This window comes from Lepidochelys kempii, chromosome 6, assembly GCF_965140265.1.
Source record: "Lepidochelys kempii isolate rLepKem1 chromosome 6, rLepKem1.hap2, whole genome shotgun sequence".
Lineage (NCBI taxonomy): Eukaryota > Metazoa > Chordata > Testudines > Cheloniidae > Lepidochelys > Lepidochelys kempii.
In genome coordinates this window covers 41,537,981-41,555,969 of record NC_133261.1, presented here as the reverse complement: position 1 = coordinate 41,555,969, position 17,989 = coordinate 41,537,981, and the positions used below count along the sequence as shown (strand labels likewise).

The following is a 17,989-nucleotide window of genomic DNA, read 5'->3' as shown; positions in this document are numbered from 1 at the left end:
CACTAATACCACTCTCACCAGCATCTATGAAGTTGCATAGATATAAATGAGCAGTACGTTAAACAGAACCATGTTAACGTTGGTGGAAGAACTGTAACATTTGAATCTTGGGATTGGGGCAGAGAGTTATTGCATTTTAATTTCAAGCCTTGGCACTACATTATTAACTAAAAACATACAGGGAAATTCAGAGAAAAAAAATGAAGTTAAAAAATGTAGCCTCTACTGATAGATGCCTTTTTCGTTGGTGCTCAGAGAAGGATACTCTTTGCCCAAAAGCAGAACTGGTAAGAAAAGTTGCCTTCCAACACGATTTAACTGCAAAATCTCCACTTATCAAATCAATTTGGGAGAAACATGAACTCCAGAGTTAGAGCAGTTGCATTCATGCTTTCCGAAGACACTTATTACAGATTTCTCCAATTCTGCTTTTTCACAAAACATCTGCCAAGAATCAGTGATCTTGTAATAGGTGTTTGCACAAGACTTTAAACCTGCAGGCATCACCTTTTTACAAATGCAGTTACAGAAATGGGAAAACAGTTTTTCCTTACCTACTCAATTCCAAGAAGCACATTTATGTGACTAGAACACGTTGAAAGTTGTATACTATGCCCATACAAAAATGCAACTTTAAACGTGTAATTTTAAAATTACTACCATCTTCCTTCTACAATCTGGCTAGTTTCTATGTTATTTTAGTGAAAAAATTAGTAGGAACAAGTTTTTGTATGTTTGCCTAAATCAAACAAACAGCCATCTGTATTTTGGTGTGGGCCACCAAAATAATCTTCTCTGAAGAAGTGGATCCCAGGTGCCTATGCTGGTGACTATGCATAGCTGCAAATGTTTACAAGACTTTTACAAGGAACAGGACAAGTCATCCCTCACTAAACGTTGTTTGCCCATTCTAGTTAATTTTAGTATCTTATACTAATTTACTAGCATTAACTATTCTGTCACATCTCTATAATGCAGTCCCATTTTACAGACAGAAGCGAAGATGGAAAGGTTAAATAACTTGATAGAAGGCACAAAGGAAACCAAACTCAGAACCAGGATCACAACACAGGAGTTCTGTGGTCTTAGTCCCATATTTGGTCTTCTATCCCAGGTTGCTTTATGCTATTTACTTACACCTTCTTGTGATCAAAGATCACACTGTCTGGTCAGCAGAGAAGGCAGATATAATAGAGGCACCCAGCAAGGAGGTAACTTGCAATAGTTGTAGCAACAGTAGTAGCCACTAGACAGTACCCCTTCTGCTCCTTAGAAAAACCCTGAATTGACCTGTGGGTCTGACAAACCCATAACGGAAGGCCAGGCTAGAACAACTGTAAGGTGGTGAAAGGGAAACACTGAATAACCCATGATCTTTACAGGGGTGGAAGACAGAAAAAAAATCAGCAAATAAACTTTCAGTGCTGGCTATACATTTAGATTTGAAGATCTGTTGCTAAAGGAAAAGGGCAAGGAACTATTTTTTAAAATGAAAATGAAGTTAGTCCTGATATTTCTCAGCCCCCCAAAATCCTAATATATGGCATGCGTCTCAGGTGCCAACACTGGCTCTAAACTCACAATCCTGTGGTACAGTCCAGGGACTACACCTTGGCTAGGAATCCTGGCACCTTCCCCTTTCTCAGCAGCTAATGGTAGGGGCTAGGCAACATGAGGGTGTTGCTCTTCAAGTACACTAGGACCCATCCCTCCAAATCAACAAAAGCTGTTCATAGGTTGCTTATGTTTTTCAAACTCTGCCTGTGACCATGTAAAATATGAAAATTCACATTTTACAAGAATGCAGTCTGGATGACAGAGTAAGAATCTAGTTCAGTCATTCCTTGCTTTGTATTCAGTCCTTTCCCTTGAGTTGTATATCATGTTAGTAGACTATTAATTTTAGCCACTGGGGTGTATAAAAGAAAAATGAATGTAAAATGTGTCTCAAATTTTTTATAAGCTTATTACATGTAAAACCACCTGGATGGTGTAGTGCATATACAAGTTTTATCCCAGAGAGGCCATGATTAGATGTATTTGGTCCAGCCCCCACTCCAGAAACACACACAAATGGAACTAATCTAAGGTTTAAGGTTACAGGTTCGGTTGAAAGTTCTCAAAAACCTTTTCCAAATGTTGGGACTAAAAAACCTATCATGGTATATTTTCACATTTTTTTTTGTTTCAAATCATTTGTAAGATCCAACTAAGAGTAACAAAAAAAAAATATCTAGATGAGTTATCAGAATAATCAGGATTAAACTTTTATTTTGTCCATTTAAATCCATATATGTCTCCATATCCAGTAAATGGATTTACCAACACAGAAATCCAAAAAGATTCCTTAAGACTCCACAAAGGTAGCAGTTCTTTTTGCAGGGTAGGGGCCAATGGAAGGTTTTAATTTTTTAACCATACATACCCACAGCATATGCACGCACACACACACACCACTTAACCAGAAACTGAACTAAACTTTGGGTATTATGTACAAAAAATGGGAAAAAAAGTTCAACTCCTATTGGCTTCTTTAGGTATAAAGACAACCTTAATCCCCACCCCCACCCCCCTCTACTCAGGAAATATAGGGAGGATCCTGTTTACCTTAGAAGTATTAGAAATGTCACTTCTTCACTGTGTTTTTGCTCAACTATGTCTTAAATAGCTATCACAGCCCTTAATTGAAAGGACAGGGATGCTGAATCTTTAACAGCAAATAACTATTCTAAAAGTAGTTTGAGTTAAATAGGTATTTACAAAATAGAAGTTAAGATGCCTGAATAAAAGCCACTTCCTCTTGTAGATTTCACTTGCACAATTTATCTGACAAACATATGCTTTCCAGGCACCCACTGTGCATTCCAAAATGGACACTGTGGGCAAGATCTAATTTTTCTATTCAAAAATTAAGCAAAATTGTTTTTGAAAAATAAAAATTTAAGTAAGGCATAACCCTACTTTTTCCAAATCATCTTTAAATTTAGTTTGCTCAAAAACTTCCATGTTCCTTGTGTAGAAGAAAGTAAATCACGTTTTTCACTGCTGCTCTAGAGTCTGTCGACAACTGTATAGGAGAAACCTAACTCTCTCAGATGAGGATAATTCATTCCCTGCACTCCACTGACTCTGGCAGATACTACCCATGTAATGCTTATTCACAACAAGTCTGTTGGTTTTGGAGGAAAGTAAGGGGAAGATGTGCAAGGAGATGGGAGAAACAGAAAGGAAGCTGTGTTTGTGCCTTGCCTTTGGTAAAACAGGGAAAAGTTATTTTCCTCCAAACCAAAGAGTAGTAAAGAAAAATCTAAATTTTATTTTGAGAGTCACTGAAAGCATCCCTTTCAAGCAAGTAAGGGCCCAATCCTACAAATACTTAAGCACATGCTTAACTTTATGCATGTAAGTAGTCCTATTGAGCTCAATGAGATTACTCATCTGCATAAAGATAAGTACACATTTATGTACTGGCAGGATTACATCCTTATACACATCCTCCAACAATTTTTAGGAACCATTAGTGACCCAGTCTCATTCTACAGAACTGTTGATTTTGTACAGTAATGAGAGTGACAGAACTTCATGAGTTTGAAATCTTGTACTTCTAGAAGAGAGACCTGAGTAAAGTTGTCCAAAACATAAAAGTGTGAGTAAACAGACGAACTACAAAACCAGTTAGCAACATGAAGCCTCTCACTTAAACCTAACAAACTAACCCTTCACACTAATGTATCTTAATATATATAAAAATATTACTACAACAGATGAACTGGTGTCAAAGTCTCAGACTGTCTTTTACTATGAATTTTGTACAAGGGTTTAGGTGAGAACCTTATTTACCAGCATTTTGTAACTGAAGTTACTCCCCACACCAATGAATGGAATTTTCTTTAAGTGAAGCAAAATGTGTTCCTCTAATAAACTAGATTTCCACATTAAAATTCTCCTGTTTTCCATCTCATGGACTAATAGGAGATATGAGGGAACTGATGAGAGACTGAATTGCACCAAATTAGGAAGCTCATTGTGTGAAGAGATACTGCTTATTTAAGCTACTTAGAATCTACATCAAATGGGAAGCAAAAAAATGCAGATGTTCAACAAGTCACGACACTTAACACTTAAGATGTGTAATTTATTCAGAGGATCAGTTTGGGATTATTCACAATAAAACTGTCAGCCTAATGCAGATGGCTTGCAGGTGCTCAAATATAAGTTTGTTGACAATACACTTGACCAAATTTCTGATGGCACAAGCAGCCATATTGCACTCAAAGTGTGTCCATACTTACAAAAAGTTAGCTAATTTGATCAGAGAAACAAAAGCACTATAAGCCCCAATCCAATTACCATAATGTAAATATTTACAAATAGATTGAGATAAGATCACTGAATTTTGCAAGAAATTTACAAAATATAATCAGCTTTCATAAACACAAACTATGTTGATACATATAAAGATGTTTGCTTGCTTTTTGTATATAAATGTGTACACAATCACTGCACACATACGTTGCCATTTCTTCTCATGTAGGAGTTGCCTATATTTATATATATTTTTAAAGGAAGTCTGACAAACATTATGTTTTTAATCTCATAATAGTATAACAAATGTTTTATCATCAACTACCTGATACATCACCGCAAACTTTTTACAAGCTGGCGGTCACTGGACACGGGACATCATGTGGCACAAAGATTGGCAAAGCTTACTGGAGCTAGGAAAAAGATTCTGATGTTCAATTTTAAACAAGCATAGTCATATCCTACAATGAATGCCATAACTGAATACAGTAAATCACATGACTGGTCATAAGTTACTGGCAGAGAGAGGCCACTGTGTTCCCTTCAACAGGTAATTCACAGTCCGCAAGGATTTGAGATATAAGAAAACTTGCACTATTCTAGTATGTAATGGGGCTATTACCTACATATTTTTAGCACGACAGGTGTGCAAAGAAATAGTAATGATATACAGTAAGTTTCTGGAAGTAGTCCAAGGAGTAGAGAGAGATTTGACTAGCTGATAACTGGAGTGAGGTACAAAAATGAGGGCAAAGACAAAATAAGAAGAAAGCTGGCTATAGTGGTCCCTTTGGTCCAGGTTCAAGTCAACAGACCCACCCATAAACACTGCAGGGCAGAGAAAGTTCTATACTATACTGAAAGTCTGTTGCAAATGGGAGCAGAAAGAGGCTTAACTTGTCCTAACTACAGAAAAGTCAGAAGTAGTATTAGCACATTGATGTATCAAAAAAGTAGTATAATGGCTAAACTTTTCACTGTCTACACAATGACAGGTTTCAGAGTAGCAGCCGTGTTAGTCTGTATCTGCAAAAAGAAAAGGAGTACTTGTGGCACCTTAGAGACCAACAAAATTTATTTGAGCATAAGCTTTTGTGAGCTACAGCTCGATGCATCCAATGAAGTGAGCTGTAGCTCACGAAAGCTTATGCTCAAATAAATTTGTTAGTCTCTAAGGTGCCACAAGTCCTCCTTTTCTTTTTACTGTCTACATAAATTCTGTAAGGGGGTCTTAGAAGCTTTTGGAAATTGTACCCAGTGAGGAAAGCTAAATGCTATGTTTTTCCTATTAAAATCAGAATAGAAAGATGAAGCTAATGGAGGTGTAACATTTCTACTGTAGTATGTTCGGTTCTAATTGATCTAGAATGTAGATATCTTTAGGAACAGTGTTCAGCTAGCCAACCCTTATGAAGGGAACATTTCCACTGCCACACCAAGTGGAAAGAATACGGTTAAGAGAAGAGCGAATAACCCATTTCTTCATGTGAAAATGACAACATACTACAAAAGAAAGCCATAGTGATTCTTTGATCATATCTTGTCCTTTCACCATTAATATTAGAAATATTGTCTATCCCCTTTTTCATTATTAAAATTTGTTCAATGAACAGTTATGTAGTAATTGGTATTTATGGAAGGCAGATAAATACATAGTCTTCCACTTCAATATTGTGTATCTATTTTAAGTCAGAAACATTTTATCAGTTATGGTTGTGTGGAAAAGTATTTCTGATACTTCACAACTAAAAACATGTTCTGTTCACTTTGTAAATTGCACACCCTTATATTTACATATTGGGCAGAAGGGACAGGAGAGGGACAAATTGCATTTGATTTCTAGTACAAGTCTACAATAATCACACAGACATAGAACAACATTTATTAACAAGAAAGGAACAAGTCCGTAAGAATAAGAAAAGATCACAAGTAGTACAGTTGTAAAGATTAAAAGCTTAGGACAGAAGTTTCCAACGTTTAGGATGGGCAGAAACTCTGTACAACATACTCTCTCAGCAACAAAAGTTGACCAAGAAAAATGCTTAGGTAACTGGAGCAGCAAGTTTTATATGGGTATATTTTTCAATTACTATAAGAGTGTTTACATAAATGTATCAAACAGTAGTTATGTTTAATTCAGGTAAGGTGTTGCCAATAAAGGAATATCAGTAGTGGAGAAGTCTACTTTGACTTTAGGTCACATCAGCTTCATCCTGACAGAAATTAGTTCAATTTTCCAAACAGGACACTGATTTTGAAAGTTTGTATTCACAATTTCCCTCTCCAGCCCCAAATCAAAGTATTAGGAATAAGAAAATACTGTCAAGCAGAAAAAACATTTTAAACAAAACCAATCATTTTTCTAAATGATTTTATTAAAGTTACATTTTTTAAATGTACAAATATATTGAAATGATACATTCTGGCTAGTGTTCACACCAAACTAAATTACACGAGTTAAAGATACTCATGTATATGTTTATGTGGAAATGCAAAAGGCGTCAATCCTAGCCTTTTGTTATATAGTTCAAGCCCTCTTCCTTCTCCCATCTTCCCATAAAAAGAGTTCTTGTACCACATCTCTTGCTATTAAACTACATATAAAATAAACTATGTTCATATTAAAATTACAAATATTTCTATTCTATTTATAAAAAGTTTTTTTTCTTTAGTGCAAGCAATTACACGCAATTCAAACTTGAGAAATTTATAACAGTGAAAATACATGAACAGCTGAAATACCTTACAAGCACATGGACTAGCTTTGCATTTATTAGTTTCTGGGTTTTTTTACGTGTTTGTCGGAACTGTATTGTGGTTGTGATTTTTAAATATCTTGTTATAGCAAACTTTTTGACCTCTCCCAACAGCAGAAAGAATGAACAAGGAGATACTGAAATAAACCCATGAAAGAATGAAGTTAGCATGGTGTAAACTTGCCCAGAGCATCCAAGGACTATAGCACAGGATCCTAAAATCTTTCAAAGATATCATTTCAAGTGTCAGAATTAGAATGAGAGTAATACTACTTCTCTAAAATATTGTAAGTATAGATATTTCTAACGAATTGATTAAAAGGATTTTCTGCAGATCCATTTTTCCATGGGAAACTAGGAATGCAGGGAAATTTCTGAAAATTAAAAGGTAACTACACGTTTCATACAAGTGTTCACTGCTCTACTGTTCAAACATTTATGATACTGCCAACCATGTAAATTTTTCAAGTGTCTCAAAAAGATAATTAAACTAATTCTAAAAATAACGATCTACAAATAAGTGGGTCATCTAGCCGTCTGGATCAAAATCAGAGATCATGGATATATATTATGCATTAGGTTTCATGGGCCCACATGGTGTACTTCATCAGAACATACATATTTTGCACATCTATAGCACCTCATTGTTCTATAAACAAGCCTCACAACAACCCTGTGAGGTAGGTATCCCCACTTTACTGGCAGGAAAGAGTTTAAATAACTTACCCAAGATGGCACACCAAGTCAGCTGGGCAGAAATAGAATCCAGATCACTGAACTATTAATTTAGGATGTATAGCATATGTGGATGTTTGAGACTTGTAACGTGCTCCCTTAAAACTGTAAACAGAGGCATTTTTGTGGATTTATGCAAGCAGGTTGGTGGGAGTGGCCTTTTTGCCAAAAAAGGCATCAAGGGGGATAACCAACTATTTTAATGTTAAGCAACTGGAAAAAGATAAATTTCTCATCACTACAGTGGCTATTACTGTGCCATATAAATAATTTTCAAAAAAGATACAGTATATATTAGCAAGTGCCTTTTTCTCAACTTGCTACAAAACAGGTTGTAGAGGATAGCCTACATAAAACCCCTAAACAAAACCGTATGGTCACAGACCGTAAGTGGTTCAACACCACCGCCTGATAAACTGTTTTTGCAGATGGAGTTATTTCTTCTATTGCTAATAACTGCCCCTCCCCTTCAGTCCCACACCCAACCGTTTCTTGAAGTCACTGCAGAAATAGGAACCAAGGTGAAAAGCAGGCTGTTTTCACTGCTAAAGGTTTATATTTTTGTGTAGTAGTAGTTTTGTCTCCCATCAGTGAAGGGAATCAGAGAGGAAGTGTACTCAACTCAGATTAAGTCCAAACCTATGTTCAGATTCATTCACACACTACAAAGTCAGTAGTTTTCATAAAAGCCCACAGCAGCGTTCAACATACCAAAAAATGGTATTGTGAAGTATCCAATTTACTGCAGCACATTTATTTTCAAATTTTCTGGCAATAAATGTTACCATAGGTAAGTGATGAAAACTGCTTCATATAATATGCTACTATAGTCCACCAGAGAACACACTTGAACACAAAATGACAGGACAGCACTGCAAAAACATGTAATACTGAAGTTAATAAAGGTAAATATTTTAGTAGGATTTATAGCTCTCTCCAAAAATTACAAGACAGAGAAAAATGAAGTAGGGGAGAAAAGGATTTGTCAATCACACAGTCTCACATTTGTCTATCACACTAAAATATCAATGCTGAAGACTAATTTGAATTGCTTTCTACTCAAAGGTATAAAAAGTGACATAAAAGAGGTCAATTCCTGAAATCAGCTAACGGGAGCTTTAAAAATTCTTAATATTTAAGACAGCTGAATTTTCATAAAGAAAATAGCTGAATATAGCTATTCCACACTAACGCTAACAGGTCCCAGAGGGTATAATCTTCACACTAACTTATTTCCCTATGCAATACACAACACTTAAATATTTGGTTCCTAAGTTTTTTCCTATATCATTCTGTCAAACTCTTAAGAGAAAGACTCTCTCTACTGCTAAAAGTGAGAAAGCAAGAGAAAATTATTTGTCACCCTCTTTGCTTCTCTGTGATGTATAAAAGATAACAATGAAAACTGTGTTTTAATTTGAGATGAAAAAAAATCTGTTTGTGTTTTCACATTAGAAATTCAGGTCTGGTCTTCCAGAAAAAATGCAGGTTATGGATGACTGAACAATTAGTAGGTTTAGGATTTAAAATACCATGGGAATGCAGCTCATTAAGAACTCCTCTTGATGAAGTTTCAACATGCCCACCCGCTTCTGGTCAGGGCTGTGGAATTCCCTATTCACATTTCTGGATCATTCAAGAAAAGCCTCCACCAAGGTAAGAAGACTAAATTTGATGTGTCTGATATGTCTAAAGCAATAAACAAAGCAGAAAGGGTTTCAGATAAACCCTTTCAGGGTTTTCTTTGTACAATATAAAGCAATAAGAAAAGAATCCACAAATCAATTCTTCTAGCCCCTATCTCAGGTCACCTTTAAAATGAGTTTGTGTCAGTGTTAATTTAGGTTCAACTACATTGTTAGAAACATGTATAATTTTGCAGTTACTTTTTGAAGCTGTCTGTTCATAGCATACATGATGCAGTTTAAAGCAACATTTTGGCAGTATTGCCAAGTAATCCAATTTGTATGTTGATTCTTGTCAATGAAGTCAGAAGGGAAAAGAAAAAGAAGCAAATTAACTTATTACACTGAAGTCTACACATTAGCAGATAGAATTGTTCAGGTAGAAATGAACAATGCAGGTTTTTCACTTATATCATTAACTATATAGGTTAGTGCAGAGAAAGTTACGAGAAGAGAATAGGTTCAAATTTAAAATCAAAATTTTGTTTTAAAAAACTTAACTTTGATTTAAGAGAAATCAAGCTTAAAATGTAACATGCTCAAGACACCTCTGTCAAAATACTAAACCACATTTGTTTTTCTTCATCTTTTTGAAAGACTTAATTCTATCCTCCATTTATCCTACAGGTCAAGAGTAATTAAACCCTCTGTATTCATAGCTATAGTTAACTCAATGCAGACTCATTCCCTCCCAAGTTATTATATAGTATGTTACTGAAATATCACCAGAGAGGTAGCTGTATCCTAAATTGTTTACGCTACAATAGTATTTGTGCTTATATATACACTACTAACGTGTTCACTAGTTAAAAGGTACGGCATTAAATAAATGGCAAGAGTATTTCTGTCAGGCCACTTCTGCAGAAGATCCAATACAGAAGTGGCTTGAGGCTTCTTGCTTTAATACAAAAATGGCTCCTGGTGACCCAAAAAGCAGCACAGATCAGGTCTCATTCATCTCTTAAGTCAGGGGCATCTCCAGTGAATGATAACAGTGCTAAATAGGCACTAATGATCCCAGAGAGCGAGTTCTGATGATGAAGTCCTGAGGCTATGGTCTTGATCCTGCAACTTAGATCTGCATGGTTGCAGAGGATGGACTTAGTTGCAAGATCTAACCTTAAGACTGGATAGGAGATACCCACACATGAATGTATTAGAGTACACACACCCACACATGTCCTATCAGCTGATACCTCACTAACTTCTACATATGATTGAAACAGTGCCAATTATAGGATATGTAAACAGAGTGAATATTGGAATTTATGTTACATATTTTACACGTAAGTATAAGCAGTAATTCAAGTACAGTATGCAAGATTTTCAGTTACAACGGACTCATTAGTTTTATTGCATTACCTTTAAAACGTTTATCTAGTGTCGCAGCTAATCTGGACACAACTTATATGAAATAGTAAGGATTAAGCGATGTGGTTTGCCACTCAGATTCCTACTCACCAATCTGCAGACATTTATTTGTTCTGAGGTTAAACTAGCTCATTTATCACCTGAGGAACAGCAATTCCCTGCATTAGAGGAGTTTAATAAAAGACTTGTCTATATTTATCAAAATTTATAGCTTAAGAATGCCAGTGAAAATCATGTGTATCAGGATAAACTATCAATTACCTACAGAAAGTTAAAAAAAATATAATCAAAATACCCATACAAATAATTTCATGGCATGGCATGAAATAAAGACTGTTTGGATTGATCTTTGGGCTTAGCCAACTGGAACAAAAAACAGCTACTATTTATACATATAAAAATAGTTATGTAAGTTAGTTGGACTTTTGATAGTTTAGTCAATATTTATGGATTAACTATGCATTTTCAAGACATTTCACATCAGAAATAATCTTCCTTCCCACACCCTCCCTGGAAAAGACTATTTCAGAGACACTCAAAATATCCTAGGAAGCAAAAATATTAAAGATTCAAACATTCACAGAAAGTAATTCAAATCAGTTTGTACATATGAGCAAAAAAATGAGCTCTAAATAAATGACACAGGAGGCAATAAATTGACACGACAAGTAAATAAAAGGCTAAAGCACTCCAACACCATTGAAACGGTTTTAATGTTGTTGCAATTCCATAATGCAACAATCATCAGCTCATAAAAAGACCCAAATACTCGAGAATTCATTTTAATTGCTCTTTTGCACCTATTTTACAAAATAAAGGCAAGATATCTTTAAAATCCTCCTTTACCTGGATTTATGTGCCTAACTTCAGTTATGTTTATCATAGAATGTAAACGTAAATTCCTATTAAGTGTTATATAAGAAAGAATGTTAAAATATTAACCTCTGCTTCAATGTACAGTTTCCAGAATCTGCCAGAACTGGGGAACTGGGCAACAAGGCGTTCATAGGTCTTCCGTGCTTTGTCTATAGGTTGATTCTAAAAAATTGAAAACCAACAAACAGCATTTACAATATTATGATTTATGTAAATGTTTATATTGACTTCCAGAACCACATAGCGTGAGTGGACCCATAGATAAGGAAATGTAATCCTATGTCACTAAACCTGTGCCTCTCGAATGAGAATGCTCCAAGCGTCAAGGTCATATGGATTCTCTTCTAATTTCTTTTCAGCCTTCTTCACTTTTTCTGGAACATATTCAGCAGCCTAGAAAAAAAAAACAAAAAAACAAAGTAGGAGCATAAGTGCCTGTAAGAGTCTGAAGAGTCCAATACTACCTACAGCATAAGTTTAATGTCTTTTGAAAATACAGCATTTCACATCTTGGAATTTCTGATCTCCGCTGCTACACTGAAACAACTGAAGTAAAATGATTATTTTAATGAAAAGCAAGTTTTCCTACAGAAACATTAAAATGTATTTCCCAACTTCCCAATGGCAAACTTCAAAATTTGATGGCTCACTGCCCAAACAAGAAGTTAAATAAATAATATGATAGTGTAAGGCTATGTCTACACTGCGCACCTTACAACAGCACAGCTGTGCTGCTGCACCCGTGTCATTGTAAGGTGTGCTGTGTAGCCACTCTATCCCTAAGAGTACCACCTTCAAAGAGGGGTGGTAGCTTCATCGCCAGGAGCACAGCTCCTGTCAACAATGCACTGTCCACACCTGCGCTTTTCGTTGTTAAAAACTTTTGTCCTTCAGAAGGGTGTTTTTTCACACTCCTGAGTGACAAAAGTGGCAAAGTCCATAAGCTTGCTAAAATATGTTCTGTATTTGTAATTCTATTTAACTGATTTATTATGGTTCTTAAAATGCAAAAGAACATGAATTTGAAGTTTAATTATTTTTACGATACAACTTAAGTGCCAAAAAATAGTTAATTAAATTAACCTTGCAAAAAATACATGGTCATACTGCACATCCTGCAATTTTCCTCTTAGCAAGTTCAGTACCAAACTTTCAAATTGTCATACCTATGTTAAGTCAAAGCCATTAAACAAACCAACTTCTGTGAGGACCACTGTTATGTTAAACTACAAATTCAGCTGATTTTGAGGCTGCTTTGTTCAAACAAGTGTGTTTAGAAGTTATTTCTTTTAACAGTAGGTAAGGTTCTCACCAGCACCACTTTTCAGTAACACGAAACAGGTGAAGTGATTTGCTCACATTTTCCAAAAACAGTTCAATTCCAGTCAGAAACAAAATAAGGAAACTTTCAGCCTAAGCACTGGATGTTTCAGTAAGTTATGTCTGTGGGAAAAAAGGGGTTATGATAAACTATTTTTCAACCATAACTATTACTAAAAACTTGGTATTCTGTTTTTTTTTTTCAAAATTTAAGTGTAACGACATGTTTTACAGCCTCAAGTACACAATACTAGTATATTTAAATACTTGACAACCATTAGCTTGCTAAGAGCTGTAGCACTAGACAACAGCGCTAGAAAAACTTGAAAGAACAAATGGGGATTTCCATTCTGAAGTTTACTTGGCATTAGATGGTTTAAAAAAATACAGACCTGCACAACCTAGGATTACAATGAAAAGAAAATAGGTGGCACACAACACTTGGTTACGGAAGAGCAGCAGCTATCAGCACTTCATACCATCATTCAAACTTACAAAAGCAGATGATGACAAAGCAGCTAAGAAGCACAAATACTGACAATACATTGAACACTAAATGTTGTTTTAGTGTAAGTCAGCCAATTTCCATCCCCGTCACAGAGCTTGTCTACATCATGGGAAATGTGTTCTATGGAAGTGTGGTTTCTAAGGCACACGACACTCTACCACACTGATTGGTCTGTGTGGACCCTGCTGGTGTGCACCAAAGATTTTTTAGTGCATTTTAATGTTAGAATTGTTTCAACAACACTACCATAAAGCACACCAGCAGGGTCTGCATGAACCAATTAATGCACAACATGTTAGTGTGCTTTAGAAAGCACACCCCCTTAAAAGTGCATTACCCCACTGAAGTCTCATTATTCCAAGAATATAAATCCAGTGAAATAATGACCCCCTTGGAAGACCATATTCTGAGGCCTGGAAAGGAACAAGAACTACTGCTAGGATAATTTGCATGAGATTTTAAAAGCCTCAAGGAAATACAAAATTCTCAAAAAAATTGTTTTAATTAGAAATCCAAAAAAACAACACACTTTATATGTGCAACAAGGCTGAGTTAATGCCAGTGCAGGAACCGTAGCTTTTTAGTTTCATTGTTTTTTTTTGTTTGTTTGTTTTTTTTTACTGTGCATTTCAAACATATATTAAGGTTCCTACGACCACATGATAGCTTCAAAAAGATGCATTTTAAAGTGTTTTTATTCATTCAGTGCTACCAAGTTTCATAATGCCACTTACATATTAACGATATATAACGTCTGAAATTCTTTTACTATATGAGCAAAATTTGATTTTCATTAAAACTCTATGGAGTACCAAAAACAAAGAAAATGTCAGGGAAGACATACTGACACCAGGAAGAAGGGACAGTAGAGAAGAGAGAAGTCAGTGGTAGATAGTGCTGCCATCTCTACATACAGATCTTTAATGTGAGTCTTCCCCAACATTAACCTGCTCCAAATTCACAGCAATTCATTCTGGGACACAATCACCATAAGAGCCCAAAACAGAACTAAAACATACCTAAAATGGTTAGTATCATGAAGCAAAACCATTTTAGTAGATAGTTTTTAAAAATTATTTGACTACAGGTGATGGAAAACAGGAGGTGTTTATAAATCTAATTTGTCACATCCCTACTCTTTCAGAGTTCTGACTTACAGTGCAGCGTATTTACTGGGAATCATAAAGTTTCTATTTAAGTCACCACTTAATTAGCTTGCTTTGTGCTTTTAAATTTAAAGTTCAGTTTTACAGCACTTCCAAATGGACTCCTTCTGAGAAAATATACACAAAGTTTGTTTCTTGTATTTGGAATTTACAATGAAGTCACAAACTTCACCAAAGCTTAGGCCACAGACACCTGTTTTTTGCCTTAGTGAAGTTATGAAACAACATGATAGGAATACAATTTGCTCCTGGCAAGTACTGTTTGCTTAGATCACACTATTGTTAATTTAAACCAAGTAAAATTTGTTAGTCTGACTGTGCTATACAAGCACAAAAATGTGCTATTTTATGAGGATTTAGTCTCTATAAACCTGTCTGTAGAGAAACAGGGTCCTTTTTAGGTTGGAGGATAGGCTGTGCCACAGTAGCAAATCCTAACAATGACCCAGTAGACTTATGTAACTCAAATAGCATGGTGCAGGATCACTGAAATTTGGGGGTAAGAAAAATGACACGCTTCATTGTGCTCCTGACGTTTTAACCCTTTAAAAAAATTAAGTCAATTTGACCTCAAAATGGCAAACATTCACTCAGAGCAGTAGCTACTGTACTGTAGTTCCCTATTTTGCTATAGAAGGCAACAAAGGGGGCAAATTGGTCTCTACTAACTGCAAATATGTAAGTCCCTGCCCATTCTACAATTTTTAAATTAAGTTATATTTTAAAGGTAAAAATTCTTCTATTATTTCCTATGCAGACCTGAAACTAATTCTCAGCTTTGTCAGTAACATTTCTAAATATATTTTGACTGAAGGAGCACTCTTAATTTGAAATCTATTTCCTATTTGATACTGTAACAGAGTGGAAACTGGAAGTACAAGCGGTACCAAAAAAAAAAAAAAATCAATCCTTCCCTCAAGCAGAGAAGCTTTCCCCATTATCAGTGCATGGATTCTGCTGGAGCTCAGTTTGATGCTGTTTGACCTAAAAGTTGGAAGTCAGACACCACCACCTACCCTGAAAGGCAAGCTGAATAACCAGTTCCCAGGAAAGGCATTCTTGGGTAAGAGCAGCCCACTTCAGTGTAATTGTGTACAGTCATTTTCTCCTGTATAGTCAATGACGCCCCTACGCCACAATCAGTTACACATTTAACTTTACGCACAAGTAATTCCAGTTAAAAAATTGAATTACTGAAGTGTGAAAAGTTAACCATAAACATAACTGCTTGCAGTAAGAGCTTCAGTTAATCAGTTTCTCCTTTTATTTGTGTGAAGGTGAATTTTTTTTAAAAATAGGAAAATCCTGCAAAGCCAAACACAGAAAGAAACAGTTGTACCTACAACTAATTTTAGTTTTCAGGTTACTCAATTTGAAGTTCATAAGGACCTTTTCAAAAGATGATCTAACATGTTAATTCAAAATTGAGTTCACCTCGAAATGGGTCAAATGCTCCACTGAGTCTGGTTAATGTGGGGAAAAAACAAGCCATATTTCAGGGCTAAACTTTATTTTGAATTTTCTTTGGCAAGTCATTTCAAGGAAAAATTCATTCATATCCATTACTAGATTGCCATCAAGAGCACTCAACAGTTTGACCCTCAATTTCCTGATCCCACAGCATAGTAGACTCAAAAGTGCATAACAGAATCAAAACCCAAACAACTCATTCATATTTGAGCTCAAATTGCATTTATTGAAAGGTGTCTGGCAGTTTAAAACCTCCTCCTGTTCATGTGGTTTAAATATGGTTAAACTGGTTCACATGGGCAGGACATCAGTTTAAACAATCATTCACAACAGCAGATTTGAGCTTTTTAAAAACCACTTAACTTTTTTGAGTGCCTTATTCGCAGTAGTTACTTAAGTCAGCCCAGCTATGTCGCTCAGGGATGTGAAAAATCCACACACATGAACGATGCAGTTAAGCTGACCATCTAGTCCAACCTCTAACTGTACAAGTTTATTTGGACTCTACTTTTTTGAAAGCTTGAAGAAACTTAATTGTGAAAAAGCAAATGAAGCTTACACCTCATCCCCCCCCTTGTGCGGCTATTCCACAGATCTCAGCATTTGGACCACTTTTTCTCCTTAATTTCTTCCCAGTACATCTAGGGCTTATTGATAAATATAAGCCAAGCAGAAAATTGATTACGGGGATTGGAAATAACTGTCTGCATAAGCAGGCCAAAAACTTCAATAATCCATGGTTTTGCCATACTGTAACCAAGACCCCCACTTTATATGTAAGTGTTAACAAGCCCTTTGTGCCATCCTAAGTATCTTCCCCTTTGGGGTTTACCCTCTAAATACCTCTACACTTCTACCTGCTCTTCCTTCTGATCACTCTTAACACTGCAAAGTTAAATTTCACTTCCCATGCTACATCACTCAAGACTAGACAGCTCTCTGTCATTTAATTGCTGCCACACATTTTTAAAGTTGCACTTAAACTAAATAAGATTTTATTTAACACTGCATATAGAATCTGGAAACAGAAGAGACAATATAAATGAAGTAGATTAATCCCTGCTGTAGTACATTTACTTGGGCTCTGTCCACTGACTTTTGTATCCAAAATAACTCAGCTAAGGTATAACCCTGACTGTATATGTGAAAGGGATCTAATTCTTAAAAAAAAAGTAGCGGAAAAATCTCTGCATTTCAGTGGAGCTGAAAGGTCACAATCATGATTTCTTAATAAGCTTTTTTATGGTTCTCAATGCCATTGTATCTGAGCATCTCACATTCATTCTCAAAATGGGGAAGTAACCATGAAGCAAACAAATGACTTGCCCAGGCTCACAGAGTTTGTGGCAGAGCTGGGAACAGAACCCAGATCCTCAAGTCAATCAGGGTCTTAACCCTAAGGCCATTCTTCCTCTTTGGGCTCCAATGGGCTAGGCTGTACAAATACACAAGGAGAAACTCCGTCCCCAAAGAGTTCACAAAAGCAATAGAAGTGTGAAACAAAAGGAGGAAGGGGGCAGCAGTAGGAGTGTAACAGTACTAAAAATCACACAATAGGAATCACTTATGTAGGCTAACTACTGTACAACTTGGTAATATTTAAATTGAAAAAACCCTTCCTTAATATCAGATATACCCAACCGCCGATGAACTTAGCCATCATAAGTAAGCTAATTGCTCCCAGGTGTCACAACAGAAGAGGGTCGCAAGGAGGCAAATGAATGAAGTGAAGGCAGACCAGGATGGATAAAAATCATTTTTTTATTTAAGTTAAATGAATTTAACTTTTTAAAAATA

At 35.8% G+C, this 17,989-nt stretch overlaps 1 protein-coding gene across 4 annotated transcripts in view; it reads right to left on the bottom strand.

Moving 5' to 3' along the window:
- CSTF3 (cleavage stimulation factor subunit 3) overlaps positions 1–17,989 on the bottom strand; it is a 136,662-nt gene that overhangs the window by 50,332 nt on the left and 68,341 nt on the right. For 2 of the 4 annotated variants that reach the window (XM_073347707.1, XM_073347710.1), the window contains 3 exons: positions 12,020–12,121; positions 11,795–11,890; positions 9,683–9,772 (listed from right to left, as the gene is read on the bottom strand). In XM_073347707.1, coding sequence (XP_073203808.1) covers positions 9,683–9,772; positions 11,795–11,890; positions 12,020–12,121 — 288 coding nt within the window. Of the gene's footprint in view, positions 1–9,328; positions 9,451–9,682; positions 9,773–11,794; positions 11,891–12,019; positions 12,122–17,989 lie in introns of those variants that run through there. The other 2 variants (XM_073347709.1, XM_073347711.1) reach the window with 2 other exon arrangements.